Source organism: Trachemys scripta, chromosome 7 (genome assembly GCF_013100865.1).
Source record: "Trachemys scripta elegans isolate TJP31775 chromosome 7, CAS_Tse_1.0, whole genome shotgun sequence".
NCBI lineage: Eukaryota > Metazoa > Chordata > Testudines > Emydidae > Trachemys > Trachemys scripta.
Genome location: NC_048304.1, coordinates 23,440,041 through 23,463,154, shown reverse-complemented (window position 1 = coordinate 23,463,154; position 23,114 = coordinate 23,440,041). Strand labels below are relative to the sequence as shown.

Genomic DNA, 23,114 nt, shown 5'->3' with positions numbered 1-23,114 from the left:
TTCACCATTGATTAAGTTATTGGCTTCTTTTTTAAGCACTAGGTGATTTTGCTCCCTTTTAAGAACATCATATTTTGATTCATTAAACTTTCCTTTGTTACTCTCCTTCTCCTGATAAACAAAATGTCAGATGCCAAACAAACAAGGCAACTCTCAACATATACAGCTCATAAATTCAGAATGGAAGAGACAATGAAACAAGCACCAGAACTCCACGTAAAGAGCATCATAATCATATCCACACCCAACAACTAAAACCCCTACTAAGAGCCCTCAAAACACACCTTCAACACCCCTCTCTATTCCCTGCCCTCCCTGATAGCCACAGAATACAACACCCGATTTCCTGCACCAGCCCCCAAACACATCTTCCCTGACTCCTGGAAAACATAACAGCCCATTTTCCCCTTCAGCCCGAAAACACAATGCTTATGGCTTCATGGCTGTTTAAGGGTCAAATCTCTGTGGACAGTTTCCAGCCAAAATCTGGCAAAGGCCCTTGAGTTGTCTCAGCTCTCCAGCTGGGCTCAACAGTCTGTGATTAGGTACTCTATTTTAGCTTTTTGTCAACTTTCACAATATTATTACAAGGCCTGCATTATTTGGTGTTTTTCATGAAGCCTCAGCTCCTGGAATCTTGTCATTACATGAGAATCTCAGCTCTCTTTTTCTTCTTGTTCTTCCAAGTTTCTAGCTTCCATGATCACAAAGAAAAAAAACTTGAAAACATGACCCACCAGCATCCAAAATAGCTCGGAAACCAGAAAACAAACATCTTTTAAAAGTCTCATTATTTTTAAGCCAAAAATATTATTTTTGGGCCCAACTAATTAATTTGCAGCTAAGGGTTAGTGATATTGACAGCAGCATTGCCAGTTCTTATGGTTTTATCATGCTTCTTATGATATTTGGTGGTTTTCTTAAAGCCCCAGCTCTTGGAGTCATGATGATGAGAGGCTCATCTTTCAATTTAAAAAAAGTCTCTAACCCTCATGGTTGAAAAGCTTGACCCCAATGCACCCTAAAGGTGGCTCAGAAACTAGATGGTAAAGGGGGAAATACCTACATTTATTGTTTGAATGAACTCTCATGATACGGGAGCCTGTTCTGTGGTTTCTGAGGGTTGGCCTCACTATAAGCTTCACGGCCAGGCTCTACCCAAATCTATCTAGGTTCCAGGAGGAAGCTATGAAGAACAATATCCACCCCATACACAATATATGGACAATCTGTGCTCTCTGCAACGAGGTCTGAACTCTCACTAACTTAGGATTCTGATCCTACAGGAGAATTGGCATGCTCAGCGCTGTCCTTGGCCATGGCATTTTTAGTTAGGCATCCGCATAGCCCCCTTAGTCGCAGAGAGTGACGGTCCTTGATGTTATGCGCGCCGCCATCTTGTGCTCTGGTCCATTGGTGGGCGCCGCCATCTTGTCCCTCCCTCGGCCTGGGCGCTGCCATCTTGTGCCCTCCCCGATGGATGAGGGCCCCCGCCGCTAACTGTGTGAGTCCATCCGGTTTCATCCGCTGCCTGGCCGGCCATGGAGGGCCTCGCCTGCCGCCTGCTTCTCTGCCTGGGCTGCGCCCTGGCGGCCCCGGAGCTGCTCAATGAGGAGGTGAAGCGGACGGTGGATCTCAGCACCCACCTGGCCAAGGTGACGGCCGAGCTGAGCCTGGCCAACCCGGCGGGGGGCTCCGGGGCCGCTAGCTCCTTCCTGCTGGCGCTGGACCCCGGCCTGGAGAGCCACCTGGCCTACCTCGGGGTGCAGGTGAGTGCGCTCCCCGGGCCGCGTGGCAGGGCGCCAGCGTTGTGCTTCGCCCGCTCCTCCGCAGGGTCCCGTCCCCTTCCCCCCAGTGACCCTCGGCCTGGCCCGTTCTGCGGCGCGGCCTCTGCGTGGCGGGACCCCCCTGCGCACGGCGGTGCCCCTGCGGCGGGGGCGGCCCCTACCCCTGCACGGGCCCCCCTCATGTGTGAGCGGTTCGGTGCTGGGGAACCAACGGTCACTCATCGCAGGCATGGACACCTCCGGGGCGTGCGAGCGGCCTTGCGGGCCGTCCTGCCAAGCCAGGGCGGCCCCTGGGCAGAGCTGGCTGCCCGGCCGGCCCCAGCCGCGTGCTTGTTTCTTTCCCCGCTGGTGGCCGTTGTTTTTTCTCCTGCCTTTGACTCTGGGCTGATGGTGCAGTGACAGCCACTTCCCTGCCTGGCAGATACTGACACGTAAGCATAAGTGCCTCCGCCGCTGCAATGCAACCACTAACCGCACCGTGGGGGGAGATGGAGAAATCCAAGAGGTGTCTTAGTAGAAACCTCCCCATGGGTGTTCCCTAAGGCATAATGCTGGCTGCTGCAGGCCACTTGCATGAGATCCATCCAGCTTCTTAAACCTTATTATTTCGCTGCACGTTCTGGATGCCTTTAGTAGTAGGGACCCCACCTGCTCTTATAGCGTAGATTTAAGTTTTTATTTGTGGCATGGGCAAAGGGTGGTTTTGTTATGCCCTGGGTAGGTGGGTTAGTGATTTGACAGTTAACATTCATAGCCTTGCAGTTGTTTGGATTCAGCTTGGTGTGGCTTGAAGTTTAGAAGGAGATCCATATAAACAGGAGAGTGAAAGATGTAAATACAAACTGGGCCCTGAGTCTGAATGGGCAACTGTCAGATGGCTGCCCAACCCTTTCATCCACTCATAACCTTTTTCAAGCACTTGAACCACTTACAGTATTTAATGGTGAATGATTCCGAAAAGCAGTTGTTAGTTCAAGGAGCTGGAAGCTAGGATTTTTGGGCTTTGATTCCAGCTCTGCGACTGACTTACTGTATCACCCTGGGCAAAGTCACTTCACCACTCTGCCTCATTTTCCCCTACCATAAAGGATAAATAATGCTGCCCTACCTCAGAACTTGAGATGTAAGTCTTAAGCCTTTGAAATTTCCTGGTGTATCCTATAAAAGGGCAAAGTATTAGAATAATAGCCTAATCCTTTAAAAATACAGTTGAGATTTAAAGTAGTAGTAGAGATTATCAATAGAACTCCACTGAAACACAAAGGATCAAGTTCTGCTTCGATCTAAATTTTGCTTTCAGGTTCTTGAGCTGTACACACTTGGACAGCAACTGCTTCTGTGAGTAGAGCTTTTCAGGCACCATTGCAGTACAAAGAATAAATCATTATCCTATGCCAGCATAAATCTGGATCAACTTCAGAAGGGTTACTCCAGGCTTATGCTGGTGTAACAGAGCAGACTTTGGTGCACATTGTGTTAATGTGGTACTGAAACAAAGGCTTTTGCATGCGTATTCTGTGTGCTGCTTTTGATAGCACTCAAGTGGTGGTAGGATACAGAGACTTTCACTTCTAGGTCCCCTGTTCAAAGTCAGCTCAGTTTGGTAGTGACTGAGGGTTGTCACCATCAGATGTCTATAAAGTTCTTAGCATGCTGCTGGTGCTCTACAAATAATTAGGCTACTAAAAGGCCATTATGATGACTGTGAAACAAGGAGGCTGGGTAACCTTGCTTATAGTGTCTCAAAAGGGAATGAGATATGGAGAATGATGCTGATCGGTGTGTCTCATTTACCACATCTAAATGTGGTCTTTCCAGAGCAGTATGGATACATGTTGGAGCAGGACCCACAGATGCATGGGGGAAGCTTTCGTCTTTCAGGCTGCATTTGTTCTATGGATGCTTAGAAGACTTGACTCCAATTCTAGGGCTATCAATCCAGCACTCTTTTCCTCAAGAGGTTTGAGAGAGTAGCTGTGCAGGTGCTGCTTTCTGATGACAACAGAATGAGACGGTTGTGCCAGTCTTTGCTTTTTCATTTGGTGGCCACTCTCCTAGGAGCTCCAGTGAGAGAAGCTCTGTGAAAGGGCCTGCTGGAGGAGTAGGGTCGGCCATTGACAGACTCAGGTCCATGCCTTTGCTAGCTTGGGAATCAGCCTAGGACACTGGCAAAAGCTTCAAAAAGTTCAACAGGAGCCTCCAGTTTCTATTCTTGGATACAGACCACAATGTGTTGAGTTGGCCTGTACTAATGATTGTGAAGCTAATAGATATTGGGTTTTTAATAAACAATTTTTTTGCCAACTAGTATGCGTTGTGTGTCCTCCATTAAGAAATGAATAGGAATGGTGTAGTATTTGACCTGATAAATTCAGCTGCTTCACATGGGAAGCCTAAATGGTGACATGGTGATCAGGCTGTAATGTTTTGTTTTGGAACAGGTGAAAGGGGAGGAAGAGGAGGAGAACACCCTGGAGGTGCGGGAGACTAAGGTGAAAGGTAAAAGGTGAGTCTTAACCTGTAATACCAAATAACAGGGAGCAGTTCTGTTAGGGACCCGTATTTGTATCTTACTCATTCAAATTGGACCTCCCCAGTCGAGTAATAGCAGAATCAAGAGAGATGTGAATCTAAAGAACAAGTTCAGGACTTAAATATTTCATCATGCAGCCCCTACAACAATCTTGATGGTGGTTGGGTGTCCTTTATTCTTTCAGAGGCTCATCTTATGTTTCACACCACAGCCTGACCCATCTTACCTTTCACACCACAGCCTGTAGCACAGTTTGAGAATACAGGTAACACATAATGGCAGAACCCCAGTTCCAGTCCCAACCGCAAGCTCCAGGAGCTCCTCTGCTTAAATAAAACAAAAAATCCCCTCCTCCTCTGGGAGGTCCTGCATGTAATTCTAGGTCTGTGTGCTGGCTACTCAAATGAACCAGATGTCCTACACTGTAGGCTCTGATTCCCAGGTCAGCAAAAGTAGTTGCCCTCAGTTTCCTGGGGAAATGAAGAAGTCTGTCTGGCAGCCTCTCCTCCTAGAGACTGCTCTCTCTTTAGGGATGCAGTACAGGTGTCTTCCTCAGCTCCCCTGTGCTATGTAGGGAACTCCCCCTGGACCCTAACGTCTTATGAAACCCTCCTGTCAGAACATCTGTTGCCACCTCCCTGGCAACTATTAGGGAAACTGGGGTGGAGATGCATTAGAACCACACGGGCCTCTTAAGGGTCTGTACTGCCCATCACATACAGTTACAAATTTGGTTTGGCTCTGTTTACGCTGCAATACTGAACCATATTTTTGCTGCAGGGTGTTAGATTCTTCAGCTTAAAATGGGCCTGTAGCCCCTAACCCAGAGATAGAGCACTCTTTCTAGCCAGAGGCTCCACATCTGCCACACTTGGGGAAGTATCCCATATTTACACCATGCTTGGGAGAGCAGAAATTTGTAGTGCAAGGCTCTTTCAGAGGCTGTGCATGTTAGCTATTAAATAAGGTGAGCTTTTTAAACTGGTTCAGCACTAGTTGCTGGTGATCTCAAGAGGTTGGTAGCTATGGAGTGAAACACTGAATTATCAAGGCAGATCAGTGCCCACTTCGTAGCTATGACTGGCTGCAGGTGCCCTAACTAATCCAGCTGGAGGGCTGCATCACCAGTGAGTTAGAGACTGTTCCCTTCCTGTAACTGCCAAGGACCATCCAATGGGGCTGTTAGCTACTCTTCTTCCATTGTCTGGGCAGCAGCTCTTGCTAGGTGCTGTAAACCTGCTGTGGAGGTATCTGTTTCTTTGAAGCCTGCAAGAGAACTCTGCTGTGGATTAGGTGAAAAGTTGTTTTCTGTAGTCCCACACCTCCAAAATTCACTGTCTGCAGGATACCCCTGCTGGGTCCCTGGCCATGGACATCCTTATTAGGGTGACCAGATGTCCCGATTTTATAGGGATAGTCCCGATTTTTGGGTCTTTTTCTTATTTAGGTTCCTATTACCCCTCACCCCCAGTACCAATTTTTCACATTTGCTGTCTGGTCACCCTAATCCTTATTCAGCTTCAGTCCAATGGGAGAACAAGTAGTGCCGACTTGAGAGGTAACAGACTCCTAGGAGTAGGAACTTAGGATGCTTGTTTTCCTGTCAGATCATTGCCCATGCTCCATTTTAGATTATTCTCTCCACTGAGAGAATAATGGAAAATCCACAGTGAAGTGCAGCTGTAGAGAAATGGTGAAAGGAACACACCAGTATCTCTACCCCAAAAACATCACACAGATGGTATGTTGGCTTGATTCCCTTGGAGTATCCATTCAGGCCTGTGCCAAATGATACCCAATTATAGACTGCCCTGTCACCATTTATATGTAAATGTACCCACACAGTACAACAGAAATCTCCTCCTGAGGAACAAGCACCAGGCTACTGGCAGAAATCTACTTTAGGCCTGATCCTGCAAGGCCTTTGTACAGCACTCCCAGTTTTGCTGGAGGGAGCCCTTTAAGAGCAAATAGAAAACTTCCAGGTTCCCCTTTGCACCAGTGTGTGTTGCAGGGGCTTAAGAGTGTCCATCAGGTCAGTGGAGATCTTGGTGTTTATACCTTTCCTGCTGTTCTCCCTTTCAGTGGCAAATTCTTCACCGTGAAGTTGCCATCGCCTCTGGCGCCAGGTGCCAAAATCCGTTTATCCATCGAAACAGTTTTCACGCATGTCCTGCAGCCGTACCCCACGCACATCACACAGGCAGAGAAACAGTTTGTGGTCTTTGAAGGGAATCATTATTTCTACTCGCCATACTCAACGAAGACCCAAACTATGCGTGTGAAACTGGCCTCCAGGAACGTAGAGAACTACACCAAGCTGGGCAATCCCGCCCGGTCAGAGGACATGATTGAATATGGACCCTTCAAGGACATCCCACCATATAGCCAGGTAAACTCTTGTGGCTAGTGAAACCCTGTCTGAAAGACTCTTGAAAATAAATTGTAGGCTGTTGTCCTGCAAAGTGCACCACATAAATATGTCAATTATGGCTCAAGAAGTTGAATGGGATATAGAGGCATTTGCCTTTAAGTCACAGATTAGGATGGTGGCAAGTGTCTGAAAACTTGAGGACTTGAGGGTGTCAATTCAGCAACACTCAATTAAATCCCAAAAAATTAAAAGGAAATAGTTGTAGTAACATGCTGAGGGACAAACATCTGCTACTCTGAGGCCAGGTCTACACTACCCCCCTAATTCGAACTAAGGTACGCAACTTCAGCTACGTGAATAACGTAGCTGAAGTTCGAAGTACCTTAGTTCGAATTAGTTCGAACTTACCTTGGTCCACACGCGGCAGGCAGGCTCCCCCGTCGACTCCGCGGTACTCCTCTCGGCGAGCTGGAGTACCGCAGTCGACGGCGAGCACTTCCGGGTTCGACTTATCGCGTCCAGACTAGACGCGATAAGTCGAACCCAGAAGTTCGATTTCCAGCTGTCGAACTAGCGGGTAAGTGTAGCCAAGGCCTGAGTGTATAATATTTAAGGAAGCTCATGGGGTAGTATGGAGAAGAGACTCTGTTGATATACAACCTAGTTACGTTGTACATATTGTCCTTAATATGCAGTATCTGCATCTTCGCTGCAAGATTCAGAGTTTGATTTAGCACCACTTAAGTGTTAAGCCAAGCACCTGAACATCTGGCTGTTTTTCCTGTCAAGTTTCACCCACCCATCACCAGTTGTTCCAGTGGGATTTGTCAGGAACTCAGTTACTCTCATGATGGTGTGGGCTCAAAGGAATGGCACCTTGGAACATATGGGTCAGATGGTCTTGTTTATTTTGGGGTGCTGATAGCAGGAGATATCCCCCTGTCCAAGTTGTCTAATTGTTACTGGTCTGTATGAGATAACTGCTTTGCTCTGGGATCCTGATTCTTTCCAGTCCAAAGCATCCATCAGTTAGCTCAGTGAATCCTGCTACCTGCAGTCAGTTGTATTAATGGCAGGGGACATCTCAGTATCTAGGGGCTTCCTATCTGCCCATGTTAACTTTCCTTGTTGTGAGCAGTCACTTGTGAAACGTAGCATATCCATTCAGCTGCTTTCACTTGATCAGTTAAAACAGCTGGAACAGATACTGAAATTTTGCTAAAGTGCTTTAATTGATATCTCCAAAGTGTCAGAGCTGAGCTTCAGCTTAGGTGTGTTAGTTTTGAGCTGTGTGCATTTTACACCCTGTATTGTATGACCAGCTGTTCTAAATCAAAAAAGGGGGTGCAGGGATGGCCATTGCTAATGGCCGCCACTATAATGGAATGATTCACTCTGGGATTTGATGGAGGGGGAATCCCCCCCAGGTTTGTTACTTCCTTGTCTGGGATTTATATTTTATTTTCTTTCCTTCTCAGGACATCCTTAAGGTACACTATGAAAATAACAACCCATTCCTGACCATTACCAGTATGATACGGGTCATTGAAGTGTCTCACTGGGGAAATATTGCGGTAGAAGAGACTGTTGACTTAAAGCACACAGGAGCTGTGCTCAAAGGGCCTTTCTCCAGATATGATTACCAAAGGCAGCCAGACAGTGGAATATCTTCTGTCAAATCTTTTAAGGTTTGCATTTTGTGCCCTCTTTCTTACCACCTTCCAATAGAAAATCCTATTGCCCTTTCTTTTGTCTCTTATTTGACAACAGTGCACACAGGATAAGAGGGAAACATAAAAAGCTTTCAAATATTGACAAGATGTCATTACCAAAGAGGAATTACTCACGGTAGTACAGGAAGATATAACTGGGGAGCGGGGGAGGTGTCACACGCTTTGTTGCTTCTGTAGGCTTATTGCATAAACCAAGTGTTCTGTGCATCCTACATTCTCCTCACAAGCTGCTTGTGTACTACCTGTCAGACAGCCACTTGAACGCCCCTTCTTGGTCACACACCAGACTGCTGTGAAGGGATCCAAATTCTGAATCCCTCCAGAGTCTGAACAGTCATTCACTGCCTCTAGCTTAGGGTCTCTAGGCACACTTTTGGGGTGCCAATCCTGTGTCTAGTACCCCTCCTGAGAGCTGTAAGCCTGCGGTCCAGCTACCTATCCCCTGGGGCTAGTGCTGACCCCTCTTCCCTCAGACTCCCCTGTAGCTTAAACATACCCTCTCCCAGAACTCCTGCCACGTTCTGGGTTAATGCTTCAGGGACACACGATAGGCACAGAATTGTAAAATACCATCGCTCTTTACTTGATAGCACAAGAAATACACAAATGTATACAAAAACAAACATTACATGCACTTCCTTTCCTCAGTTTCCTCACCACTCTGGAGCATTCTTTGGGCTGGGATCAAGGTCTTGTGGGGGTGTCCAGGGTCCTCTGCTGCAGCTTATGGCATAATTTCTGAACCACGGAGCCCCTCTCCGGGGCAGGTCAGCTTGCTTTCTCTGACCTTGGTTGATCCCACTGCTAAACTGACCCATCACTCCTTCACTTTGAGTCCTTCTGAACTCCTGCTTTGCCACCTCTGCTCTCTCTTTGTGTTGTATAGGAATTTTCCACTCTCCAAACACCTTGTTGAGTGGTTGGAGAAAACTAGTTCTCCTAACCTTAGCCAACCCATTGTCCTTCAGATGTTTCCACCTGAATAGGCAGCAACTGACGGTCTAGTGACCAACCATTGTCTGGAGATGTGTTTTCAGCCCTGTCAACAATGGCAGATTCCACATTTACATAGAGGCATTCAGTGATACAGCAGTTTTTATAGTAACAACTTCATATCATCATCAACCAGACCTCAGATTGTACAGACAGATTCCCCAAATCATCACGCCGTCCTCCTACCTCCTTCTATTTCAGGGACTCCCGGTAACCTCATGAAAGGGGTTCTCTGTGCCCCCCCCCCCCCCCCCCTTACCTCCCATGGAGGGGCTCCACCATCCACCTCCTCTCATACTATTATCCCCATTGTTATGCTGGAATGTGTTAATGGTTGCCATCAACAAGTTACTTGATTTGTTGACAATTACAGAGCTGGTTGTAGCTGCTTGTTCTGCTGATCAGATGCTAGGAGCTCTGTCCGCATTTTCCCTTCTGGTTTTCTTCACCAGAATCTGTGGGGTTCTGCCCATGGATGCCTAGAATATTCCCTGAAATTTTGGAATTGATTGTATGCAGTGGTCAAAAATTGTCACATGACATCAATACAGACAGAAATGTTACTGGGTTGAGTGTATGAATTCGCAAGCTCAGCCCACTAGGAACAATGGGATGGAATGAAATGGGAATTTAGGCTGATCAGATAGGATATGAAATAGAATCCTGAAGGAAGTGGTAGAGCATCACATCCAGGACATTGTGGTAGGCATGTCCCTCATTGTTTGGGAAACTGGACTGGATAAAGTACCACTGACACTGTTCTGTAGGGAACAATGTTACGTTGACTTCAAGGCCATAGACTGGATGATCCAGTAGGGCTTTGTCATCTATAACTTCTCTAAATATGGGCAATAGCTTTTGCTGAGCACATTGTGGCTGATCACTTACATTGACACCATTTTGCCACATGCTGCCGCCAAGAAGTCATTTTGTTGCTGCTTGCGAGAAGTGGTGCTATTCCTGACTGAAGCTGAACCAAGTGTCATCAGTGACTGCTTTGCCTATTCTAGTGGAAAGTCTCTTTCTCTAGCAATTGCACTGAGTGCTGCTTCTCTCTCCCATGCAGACCATTCTTCCTGCTGCGGCTCAGGATGTATATTACCGAGATGAAATTGGAAACATCTCTACCAGCCACCTTCTCATCCTGGATGACTCTGTGGAGATGGAGATCCGCCCCCGCTTCCCGCTCTTTGGGGGTTGGAAGACCCATTACATCATTGGCTACAACCTGCCTAGCTATGAATATCTCTATAACCTTGGTGGGTGTCACAGGATTGGGGTAGCAAAAGGCCAGACTTACTGTGTTGAAAATCTGACATTTGTACAGTATAGGGCCCTTGTAACCTTTTAGCGTTTATTGTTAGCTGTTATTTCTGTAACTAACAAGCCAGTTTCCAGCTTGCGTGTGCCTCTTCCTGTATCCTTAGACCTCTTGTTAAAAACTGCCATTTTCAGGGGAGCCAAATGATCCTCTGCTGAGGAGTGCATACGGCCCCCGTCCTTCAGCATCCTGAGATTCAGACATTAGGAAAACCTTTCCATGGAAGCCTGTTTCGTTAAACTACCTAGAATTTTTTCTGTCCTTTCTGCCTTCTCTCAGGTGACCAGTATGCCCTGAAGATGAGGTTCATTGATCATGTGTTTGATGAGCAAGTTGCAGACTCTCTGACAGTAAAGATAATCCTACCAGAAGGTGCCAAGTAAGTGACACTGCTCTTGTACTGTTACTGCTGAAAATGCTTCACCTGTGCATTGATGGCCAAGTCTCCTGTCTGCTCTTGGGGACAGAGCACCATGAAAGCACAACGACTGACATGAGCACAGAAGACACTTTGGAGCACAGTCTGTCACATATTATAAATTGCTTCTTAAACTGCAGTGAACTTGTTTTCAATGTGCAATTGAGTAGTTTGCATTGGGCCACAACTGGCCAATCAAATCTTAAGCCATCCCATCTCAGACATGTTAGAATCATGTGGGAGTGTCTGTTTATTCCTGCAGGAATATTCACGTGGACAGCCCATATGAAATCAACCGAGCCACTGACGAGCTCCACTACACCTACCTGGACACATTTGGACGCCCGGTTATTGTAGCGCACAAGAACAACCTGGTAGAGCAGCACATCCAGGACATTGTGGTAGGCTTGGCCCCTTTGTTTGAATAACTTAAATAAGCAGCCATGCCTCCTCCACGCTCACCTTTGTAGTCATAACGATAGCTGGTCTGGAGCTGAGGAGTTCCTGAAAAATGACATGCAAATTGTGTGGCTTTGCTTTTCTGTTACTATGTGAAGTTCTCTCTGCTGGAAGATGTGTCTAGGTTCTTGACTACACAGTTTGCATTATCTGAGCTGGATCCATTTTGTGCACCATAACTATTCTTCCTTGGTTTTTAGGAACATTCAGGTGCTTGAAGTTTCTCCCTTGACTAATGGCAAGTCATTGATCACATTCTCTGAATCCTATTTTGCAGGTTCACTACACCTTCAACAAGATCCTGATGCTGCAGGAGCCGCTGTTGGTGGTTGGAGCCTTTTACATCTTGTTCTTCACAGTGATCTTCTATGTGAGGCTTGACTTCTCCATCACCAAGGTACTATATGGCAAGTTGCAGCCTTGTGACTGAGGGGGAAGTTTTATTCCCTGATGGTTGGAAATTGCCTGTAGAAATAGTTCCCCTCACTAAATGTTTTTCCATTGGAATATTCCTATTTAGGTACTTACATGGTCCCTTATCACTATAGTGTCCTGAGCATCTAGAGACCTATTGGTTTTGTCTTTGTATGTGATGGATACTCCATCATTAGCTTTCACGTAAAATATTCCAGCCCTGGGACAGCAAGCCCATCTGAATCTAATTGGTTTGTGACTCTCCTGTGGGAGTCCCTTCCTCCATGTTTTCCCTTGGTTTTTATTAACCCAGAGCTACGCTGGTTGATTAGAGGCAGCCAGAGGATTCTATGATCTGACCAAGCTAATTTTGGCATTCTTTTGACAGCTGTTGGTTTTAAATTGTAAAGCGTAAGATCTGTGATGCTTTTATATAGCACGTGTGGCTAAAAAGGCATTGCCTCAATTTAAGTTTTTTGTATGTGCTTGTCTGTGTACCTTGTCACCCCTTATAGGATCCAGCTGCTGAAGCTAGGATGAAGGTGGCCTGCATAACAGAGCAAGTTCTCACCTTGGTGAACAAGAGACTGGGCCTGTACCGCCACTTTGATGAAGCGGTGAATAAGTACAAGCAGTCACGGGACATCTCCACTCTAAACAGTGGCAAGAAGACCTTGGAGACAGAGCATAAGGCCCTGACCAATGAAGTAGCCTCTCTGCAGTCTAAGCTGAAGACAGAAGGCTCTGACATGTGTGATAAGGTAAGAGCTCTCTCCTGTCTTAGCTGTGCTCTGTTGCTAGCCTTGTAAGCTACTCTGCCTCCATTCTAGATGTCTTCTGATGCTTAGCTTAACTGCTGCCTCCTGTTCTCTCTTTCATCCACTCCAAAATTACTTGCTTCTTGTCAGAAAGATGTAGGGAATGGAGTTAATGGTTTTTTGTTTCATTTTTTTTGCTCTGCTGTAGTTTTACTCTTGCTTTATTGCTCTATAAAATGTGTGGAGGTAAAAAGTTGCTTGCCACTAGCACTCACTATCTCCGAAAGATTCCCCTAGACCAGATGCATGGGCACATTATTAATGCAGTTGTAACATACAATCCTGCTTCTATCTTATCATTACACTCCTAGTAATGGCAAATGGAATGAGAACGTGGATCTTCTAAGTTGAAAAATACCAACAGATTGTATATTCTCAAACTATCCAAGCCAGTAACACAAGTTATTTTGGGCGTCCTGGGCTATTTCTGGGTTTGTTGTCAGAATCCACCTGGGAAGCTGTTGCTTGATATTACATGGCTTCTTTGGGATAACAAGAGAACAGCACTGACAGGCGTTCAGCTACTCCAGTTGCTGTCTTGCCTGACCATGTCTGGGACTCTGATTTTTGCACAGAAAGTGCCTCATCTCATTGCTTCACTGGTTTCATTGTAAAATGAAACCAAGAGAGTTGAAAACATTTACTTGTTAATCTTTTATTTTTGTGCACGCGGTGAATTTCACATTGGTGGAAGATGCTACCGTCACAGCCCAGTAGACTGAATTCCTTTCTCTGCAACAACATGGCAGCACAGTGCACACACTACCATTCCCAACCTTTATGCCTCAGCTCTGACCTGAAGCAGCCACCCATCTTGAGGTGTGGGGAGATCAGGTTTTGTGCTGTGGGTACTGATCCCACTGTGAACGGGATTGAGACCCACCAAACTCACTTCGCCCTGGCAACCACAATAATTACTGGAAAACTACTACTTTTGGCCACCACAGTCCTGAGTTGGATTTGTACTGGTGACCTAGATTTGAAAGTCTCTAACTTATCATTAAACATTACTGAAAGTAAGAATTACACCTATCTCAATGCTTGTATCTGGCTTCTGAGGTTCCATTTAAACCTGCTCTGCCCTCCCCCCACCCTGGCCCCCTGAGAGGAACCCTCCAAATGCCATGTTCACTTATAGCCATGCCAGTGGGAGAGGCTGTTCTATGTCCTGTGCTGTGCCTTCCTTGGTCCCAGCTCTACCAGCTTTTCTGCTTAGCCGTGTCATAGGGCTATTTGTGTTCAGTCCTCTTTAATATTTCTTTATTCTGAACTCCCACAAGGTGAGCGAGATTCAGAAGCTCGACAGTCAAGTCAAGGAGCTGGTTCTGAAATCGTCTGTTGAGGCAGAGCGGTTGGTGGCCGGCAAGCTTAAGAAGGACACGTACATTGAGAATGAGAAGCTGCATTCCAACAAGCGCCAGGAGCTGGTCACCAAAATTGACAACATCCTTGATGCACTATAACTTCAGAGTTAAAGTGGTGGGAGGGGGGGAGAAACGTGAGTTGAGATTAAAGGCTGTTGAGTGGACATGCTCTGAGCCAAACCAGTGATGCTCTTTGGTCAGCAAAATCGGGGAAGGGAGAAAATTTGAAATGGAAAATGCCTGCAAATAACTTTTTTTGGCTTAGTCTTTTTTAGGGCTTGTTTGCCTATCAGCATCTGCCGTGGAAGGGACCATGGTATAACAAGATTTGGATTTGGTTGTAACAGGGTTCCTTCCACACAGGCAAGGCAAGACCAGGTTATAAAGCAGTCTCCGCTCTGTATTTTGCTGTGTAAGAGGGCCCTTACTGTCCCTGTACAACTAGCCAGACAGCCTGGGTGCAGACATGCTCATGGCAGATCTGAATGTTGGGACCAGAGAGAATAAAGGCATCTTTGTTCTTCTGAAGGCTTTAAAATAAATCCATTCCCCCTTGAATTTATACTTTTATATTTTGGGGAATAAGGAACTCGAGCAAAGGAGTTTTGTACTGTTTTTTTTGTCATAAAAAGTGAGGTTTTTCAAGCTGGCAATGTTCTGAGCCTGTTTAAAATAAAGCAGTGGCTGGAGCCCAGTGCAGCTGAGAGGGTTTCATCCCCTGAAAGCCTGTGCGTGGTCCTGTTATATATTTTTTTTTTAATATGTAGGCAAGACCCAATTGAAATAAACAAGGGAGGATGGATGTTCAGCGCTTTCTCTTTATTTCTGAGGGACCTTGCTGGTTCCTGCAGTAACCTAGGGGACTACCAGGCTAATATACAGATTGGAAGCTTTTTCTCATGCAGCCTTTTCTTGTGTCCCATGCCTCAGGGCGCTAGGGTGACTTAGTGATTGAATGAGGCAGGCTCAAGCGGAAGAGCCCTTGTGCGGAGGAGAGGTTAACGGGCAGGAGAGGAAAGATTAATACGACTGGGATTTTTCAGCTTGGAAAATAAATGACTAAGGGGGGGGATATGATTGAGGTCTATAAAATCACAATGGGTGTGAAGAAAGTAAATAAGGAAGTGTTATTTACTCCTTCTCATAACACGAGAACTAGGGGGCACCAAATGAAATTAATAGGCAGCAGGTTTAGAACAAACAAAAGAAAGTATTTCTTCACACAACACACAGTCAGCCTGTGGAACTCTTTGCCAGAGGATGTTGTGAAGGCCAAGATTATAACAGGGTTCAAAAAAGAGCTAGATAAATTCATGGAGGACAGGTCCATCACTGGCTATTAACGAAAGATGGGCAGGGTTTATGTCTCTAGCCTCTGTTTGCCAGAGGCTGGGAGTGGGCAGCAGGGGATGGACCATTTGGTGATTGCCCATTTAGTTCATTCTCTCTAGGGCATCTGGCATCGGCCACTGTTGGAAGACAGGATATTGGGCTAGATGGACCTTAAATCTGACGCGCTATGGCTGTTCTTAAATTCTTAACAGCAGCGATTGGCAGGGCAGGAGCTGGGAGTAAATCTAGCTCCGCTCTGGGGTAAAGATGGTTCCCTTGGGGCAGCCCCTCCTCCTCCCCCCCACTGGCCAATAGGGGACTAAACTCAGCCCAAACTATGTTCCAGCTCCTACCCTGGCCCCCTTAAACTTTTCTGCTGCCCCGTTAGGCTTGGCTATAGTCAGTCTTGCCTTCCTCACCCACAACTGCTCTGCAGCGGCTTCTCTTCGCAGAGGAACAGTTTGAGCCTGGACTAACCTGCAGGGAAGTGTCAAGGTTCTAGGTCCCTTGGTTTTACTGTCACAATCCCCATCCCCAGCGTGGGGTGATTAAGTGTGTCTCAGTTTGTCCACCAGAGGGCGTTGCTGTTACACCTCAGGCCCACAGCATGTATGCAGGGCCCCAAGCGGGGAGGAGGGCGAGTGCCCATGGAAGGGGTGGGTGGAGAGGTTGGGGTGTGAACGGATGGGGCACCCCCACACACCCTGGTTCCATTCTACTCTTGTGGTGCCATTGTTTTGGTTCAAACACTAACTCAGCTTGCCTAGGCCCCCAGAGCAGGCTGCAGGGGGGTCATGCAGGGCCCACCACAGCTCAATCCAGGCTCTCCAACCTGCCCAGAATCAACATTGGGCCTGTTTCAGCTGGAACAGTGAGCCCAGCTGCCTAGCCTATTAATTCTAACACACTAGCACCCAAAGGCAAGTTCCTGCCCTCCAGAGCCTCCCTCCAGTTTGTTCCTTTCCATGTCGACTGCCTCATCTAGCACCAGCACCCAGACTGTCTTTGCAAAGATAGATTCTATGAAAGCATGTTGTTTCCTGTCAGCCTTTAGATTCCGTGACCAGTCACATGCTTTCCCTTAAGAAAGGAATACAGGGGTGGGGTGTGTGTGTAAAACATGTCCCGTGCACCTAACACGCACTCCAGCTCCTGTCCCACTTTCTAGGTCTCTCCCTTCTGCAGGCATTGCTCATAAGTTGCACCCTGAGACCCTATTGTGTGCAGTTTCCTGTGTTCCAGACAAGAAGCCAGCAGTGGAAGCCACCCAAGTGTGGGCTGCAGACAATTTGCTGGGCAGTACCATACCAAAGTGCTCAAGGTTGGTGCCACACTGTCTGCACACACATACTGAAAGCCCCAGAAGGCAGAGAGTTCTATTCATTTACAATACTGACTGATTGGATATGTGTTTCTGTGCAGTCATTTGTCTACTTAAAGTCAGGGGAATAGAAACCTTGCTACATATTTATAAAACAACAGGACTGACAAATGCCCCTTTACTCTCTAGGCCAACCCATCGCAGATCAGTTGTGATCCATCATAGAAATCACAGAACTGTAGGACTGGAAGGGACCTTGATAGGTCATTTAGTTTAGTCCCCTGCACTGAGGCATGACTAAGTATTATGTAGACTATCCCTGATAGGTATTTGTCGAGCCTGTTAAAAACCTCCAGTGACAGATTCTACAACCTCTCCAGGTAATTTGTTCCACCGCTTAACTACCCCTTACACGTAGGAAGTTTTTCCTAATGTCTAAGCAAAATCTCTCTTGCTGCAAATTAAGGATGCTGCAATAATTCTCTCAGGTCTTGTATTCTGCATTGTTCCTCTAGGCCCTCTTTCCTGCATGGGGGTTCAGTGCCGTTCCCCCTCGAGTCTTTCACCATTGCTCTGTAGATCTCCCATGTGGGGAGCTAGACAGCACTGTGTAAAGGGAAAACCTGTCCCTCCAGAGCTAGCCCCTTCTGCCCCAAAAGCTGGGTCTTTGCCCTCCACACTGCTCCCTGTTCTCCTGGGCCTTGGAGTGAGGTGACCAAGAAGGAATCCAAATCCAAGTTTAACAGTGATAAATACTTAAAGGTATTTGAAGATTTAATCCCAGATTTTACTGAAATTAGCTTTTAAACAGGCTCCCTGTTAGGGAGGGAAGGAATGAATGAGTGACAGTGGCTTGGGTAAAAGAGCTATGTCCAGTTTGAATTTTTTGATTCATAGATTATAAGGCCTGAAGGGACTACTGTGATGATCTGTGACCTGTTCCCCCCCCATCAAATGCAAGGGAGCAATCAACTGCTGATGGATCTTCAAGGTGTCTGCCCCAGAAGCCCATAGTACATTATATCCTTACAGGAGTTCTGGTGTGGTCTCCAGCTGTGTGTTGCAATTCTATCAGTACTCCCAAGCTAAGTAGATGAAGGGTGGTCAGTCAGTACATGGATGGGAGAGTTCTAAAGAAAACCCCGTGGGTAAGGATGGTCTTGACTCAGCTGGCATTTCCAACTCAGAAGGAAAAAAGGTAGGACATAAAACTAAGGTCCGAGTCAATAAAGATGCTGTGGCATTACAGTAAGTACCCCAGTGACCTAGTCCATTCAGCCTACCTAGAATTCCTTGGCGGCTGTAGTTGAGAGATTTCTACACTTTTGGTCCTAAAATGTAGTGTGGTGTTAGATAGTGGCTGTGTTCCAGCCTAGAGGTGGCTGCAGCAAACTCTATACATCCCTTATCTACTTTACAGACAGGGTGAGGCTTAATTCTTTTTTTTTTTTTTTAAATAAAATACTTTGAGATCCTTGGAAGGGGTCTGAGAAGGGCAGAGGGTTAGTATTTTCATTGAAAGTGTATTATTCACGCCTCTACCTTCTCTAAAATCCCTCCCATTCTGCTGTCTTGGAAGCAGGTGCTATTGCAATTGTGGACCAAGGGAAGGCTGCCTTAGGCCAGGAGCTTTCTGCTGAGGAGGGGAGACATTCTCTGACATACACCCTTCCCTGAAATGTGCCCCAACATATCCCAGCCTCCCGCAGGTGGAAGGGACAGAGGGAGCAGTCAGAGAGCTGGGCTGCTGCTTTGAAAATGGGCAAGAGCTTCTGGATTTAGAATGCCCTAGCACCACACCTTCTGTTCCTGGTGCAGTTAGGAGAAATCCCTGAGGGAGAACAAAAAGGGCAAAAAGACAGAGGAGACTATAGCCTCGGGAGGCCTACAGCAGAGAGAGACAGAAAAGGACAGTTTCCTCCTCTCTTCCTAGTTCTGATGGCTCCTCCACCCTATCTCTGCTTGAAGGGTAATTTACTTAAGCCAGCTGGCTTCTCAAGGTGCTAATTAGACAACATATAGCTATTGCCCTCACCAATAGGCAGAGGAGGGCTGTAGGGCAGAGTGGAGGAGGTCAGCCCTGCAGCACCACCTTCTATCCGGAGTGCAGCCCCATTGCCCCTCACTTTGAAGTCCTTGTTCATCATCTCTGTCATTACAGTATATTCACATCTCATGGAGCCTAATCTCACAAATAACCCTGCCTTGTGTTGCCACAGCCTGTGGGTATCCCAAACGGACTGTATCCAAAAACCCCTGGACAAACAGATTGCACAGCAGCCAGCTCATGGATTGTCAGATCTCTTCTCTGGAGCTTGACCCCAACCTGCACAGAGGGAAGTCGCAGTTGCTGTGCTATATGAGATCCCCTTGGCTCAGTATAAACAGGGCATTGGCAAGGGATCTGAATCACTTTTGCATTGTTTCTCCAGTCTCTGTTGTTTATAACCCCTGGAGAGCCTGTCCCTAGCTTTTTCCACTGCTCTCTCTTTTCCTCTAGCAGGCAGGCTGGTTTATGAGCACCCTCTCAGGGTTTTCTGTGGCACTCAACATCAGGGCATGTTAACACTGATGGGCCAAACCATCTGCTATTCCAGCCCTAGGACTCCACACATATTAACACACCTCAATCCTGACCAGCAACACCCCTGCCCCGCCAGCTGCTATTCTGGTCCTCACCTTCCCACACAGCTCTGCCAGTGCATCTCAGTCCTGTCCTACAGCCCCCCACCAGCTATTCCAGTCCTGGGACCCAACACAACAGCCCCTATTCTCAGATTCCTTGATTTTGATCAGGGCTCCACTCACTCGCCCAGTGCCAATGACAGGAATGCTCTTCAGGCTGCATGGCAAGCAGAGTGGTGTGCAATGCACTGCCTCTCCCAGACAGGTAAAGGGAGGGGGGAAATAGAGAGACTCACAGCTCAGCCCCTCCTCACAGCCAGACTCCTGGAGGGGTGGGAAGGGGGCACGACAGGCTGCTAGCTTAGGCCACATTCCAGGCCCATCTATCAGAAGCATCTGCAGTGCCACCTTCCCTCCCAGTCAGTTCAACCTCCAGGCAAGGGTGTGAAATACAGCAGCCTCCTCTGAGTTGGACCTCCTGCCATGCTGCCCATCTGCAACACTGTGTGTGTGGTGGGGGGAGAGGTATATCTGGCCCCTAGCAGAGGGAATCAGGCCAGCTAACATGGAGCTTGATTTCAAAAAGAAAGGTGCCAATGAGAAGCCCCTGCCCTTACCCACACTGTTAGCTGGGCTCTGTCTGAGAAATAGGAGAGCCCTTATGTTCCAGCCAGGACCTGAGAATGCAGAATCCCCCAGGGGAAGGAAAACAATATTTCAGACTCAGTCAAGTGCCTTTTTCCATCATAATACAAGCCAGCGACTCCATAAATAGAGTGTGATGGCCCCTTATTGCTTCTGTGCAAAAAATGACAATACCACCTTGATCTTTAAAAAAATTCCTCACAGACCCTGGAAGGCAGGTAGTTCTCCTCCTCCTCTTGCAGAGAGGGGACAGACAGGGTGGGGGAGCTGGGTTTGTAACCCAGGAGATGCCTGGCTCCCAGGCCAGTACAAAAGCCTTGAGTTCACATTATCTCATCTCACGAGGACTGACTTCCTTCCTATACCTGCTAGTCCTTGAGTGGGAGAGTGAGCAGCCCTCCCCCTCTACTCCCATATAAGCTCCTGACCTCAATGAATCAAGTTTAGATGCTATTATTAGCAGCCTCTGTTGAAAAATTCCACACTGGATGGTTACAGACAGTAAAAAAAAAATTACTAGCATAGAATTCTGTATCCAACACCCCCAGGCAACCAGGGTTTGAAGGAAAGCAGGTGATAGGGCATATTCTGTGCCAGATTTTGAGTGGCACTGGGTAGCAGAGTGAAAGGGACTGGATCGGAGGGGCATCCAATGCCAGTATGTGGGGTCTGAACTCTCCCCTGTAATCCAATGCAGGCAGGTCCCGAGATGGAGAAAGCTGCCCCCCTCAGGCACAGGGTTTGTAATGCTGCTCCCTGGAGATGTTGCCCTGTCTCTTGGGCTTCTGGTGGATCGGCTTTGTGCTGCCTCTACACTGACTAGCCCGACTGGCTACCCCTAAAGGGACTCCATGGCCCCCTGACTTTACACTGGGCTTTTCCCCCCAGCTGTCTTAGATCCTTCTCAGGAGGGAACTGTTTTTGTACAGTGGAGCTCTCAGTGTCCGAAAGAGCAAAGCTGTGCAGAAGGGACAGTGCATGCTGTGTCCTCCCCGCTCCAGCCCAAGGGGTTACTGAGCAGCCCTCAGATTCTGCTCATTAATGGAGGGCTTGGCTGCAAACAGGCAGCTATAAATAGGAGCAGAACTGCAGGCAGCCAGGCATGGCTGCTGCTGCCGAGTATCAAGCTGATTGCAGGGAGGTGGTGGTAACTAACCGTCCCCTGGGGGGGAGCCGACTCATTTCCACAGGCTGGTGATTAAAGTGACTACAGCAGGACCCTCTTTCCCTTCCTACCACCCCAATCACTCCCCAGTCAGGATGTAAGGAAATCCCAGTGCACTTTATAAACTACGTCACATCACCCACCCAAAATACAGCCACCTGCAGAGTGGAGCACAGCACATTAGTGGGGAGAGGGGAAATCATTGGCTAGGCAGGTCACGGAAATCCCAACTCTTAAGAAAAGTGCTCTTGGGCCCTCTGATGCCCACACAGAGCAGAAATGAACCTTTACAGCTCCATCTGGTGCTCCTGGCCCCAGCTCTGGGGAGGAATCAGACTGACTCACTGCTAATGCAAGTACTGCTATTGCTATAAAATAGGTTTTAAGTTCAACTTTAACAGACTATAGACACCTATTGATCCATAGCCTCCCAGAGTGAGTCTCATCCAGAGCAGTGACCCTTTGGCGTTATATCCAGGCTCAAGGCAGACAGAGCTGGATACACTGGACCTGTGACTTTCAAAGTTCAGGAGACTATGACAAGCAAGAGGAAGGGGTCTTGAATGATCCTAAAGACTCAATGCCCTCTTTGCTAAGCCCCAGGGAAAAGCAGTGGCTGGGCTCCTTTGACAATAGGCCATGGCTATAAAGACTTCATAAAACATCAGAGACTCCTTTCACACCCATACAGCTATTGGCTCCTACCAGATCTATTTGTAAGACTTGGCCAGAAATGAGGAGAGGAAAACAAACCTACCCAGAGTTCAGGAGCCTCAACAGCTGGAAGACAGAGATGTAGCAAACAGTCTCCAGTTGTAAAATGGCTCCTTTAGGGTTGCAGCTGTCTGTCACTGCCAAATTTAAAGGGCCAGCCACAGAAAGGAATTCTGGGGGGGAAGGGGAAATTGTATAAGAAGGCAGCCCTGGCCTGGGGGAAGGGTAGTAAGGACTGGGAAGGCACCAAGGAAGTTGCGCTTGCAGAACGGTTGTGTACATCATTGTCTTTCAGAGCTGGAAAAGCCCTGGCCTTAGTGTGGGGAAGTTCCCAGAACTGTATTCTCCAAGGTATCTCCTCCTTGAAATAATTTAAGCAACAGGGTTTCCACCATTTCCCTTGACCATGGAGTCCAGCAAGTCTAAGCAGTAGAAACTTTCCCTGATAGTTCTGACATTTCCCTTTGACCAATTTGATCCTATTCTCCTAATTTCCCAACTCAGCAATTCCTTTCCCCCTAGGAGGTCACATGCCCCAGCTGTAGATGCCATTTAAAAGCTGACTGGCCTTGTTTTCATCTTTGCCTTCTTGAATGAATACTTCTGATTGGTCCTCTTATTGGTCAGAATATACTATGTGCCCCAGTTGATGCCACTGTTCACCCCACTGTACCAACCCCGGTGGTACTTCTCATTGAGGTTGGCTTCTAGACAGGAGTCGAACCACCAGCTGGCCCATAGTATGCACTGCAGTTGCCTAGGGGAGTAGTTGTCGTCATTGCTGTCCCAGGTGATGAAACACTTGTGGTCATGGTTGTAGCTGTGACTGTAGCTCAAGGTGTTGCCAGCCTGGTCTTGGCATTCCTAGGCCATCAGCTGGTACTTGTTGGCCTCGCTGGCCCCTCTGAACTTGTGGTAGGTGGCGTGGCGCTGGATGCCGTACCACTCCTCCAGCTCCATGCACCGGGCATGCTGACCCAGCTGGGTCAGACTGCATAATTGCTTGTTGCCCAGCCAGGGCTCACCCTGCAGGCTACCAAATCCCAGCCTGTACTCTTGCCAGATGTGGTTAAAGTCCAGGGAGCCATCCTGCCGGCA

The 23,114-nt window shown here is 47.5% G+C and overlaps 1 protein-coding gene across 1 annotated transcript; it reads left to right on the top strand.

Moving 5' to 3' along the window:
• The first annotated feature begins 1,461 nt into the window (after positions 1 to 1,461).
• On the top strand, positions 1,462 to 15,016 carry RPN1 (ribophorin I). The gene is made up of 10 exons (XM_034776270.1): positions 1,462 to 1,769; positions 4,229 to 4,293; positions 6,406 to 6,712; positions 8,173 to 8,382; positions 10,487 to 10,679; positions 11,021 to 11,120; positions 11,422 to 11,560; positions 11,896 to 12,015; positions 12,548 to 12,793; positions 14,131 to 15,016. The coding sequence occupies exons 1-10, from the start codon at positions 1,542 to 1,544 to the stop codon at positions 14,311 to 14,313; spliced, it is 1,791 nt and encodes a 596-aa protein (XP_034632161.1). The 5' UTR covers positions 1,462 to 1,541; the 3' UTR covers positions 14,314 to 15,016.
• Positions 15,017 to 23,114: the final 8,098 nt, after the last annotated feature.

Bases quoted from the DNA above. Each gene is read 5' to 3' on its own strand.
- RPN1 (XM_034776270.1), top strand. From the start codon at position 1,542: ATGGAGGGCCTCGCCTGCCGCCTGCTTCTCTGCCTGGGCTGCGCCCTG. The intron at 11,561-11,895 runs GTAGGCTTGGCC...CCTATTTTGCAG, and splicing joins AGCACATCCAGGACATTGTG to GTTCACTACACCTTCAACAA. The intron at 12,794-14,130 runs GTAAGAGCTCTC...AACTCCCACAAG, and splicing joins GCTCTGACATGTGTGATAAG to GTGAGCGAGATTCAGAAGCT.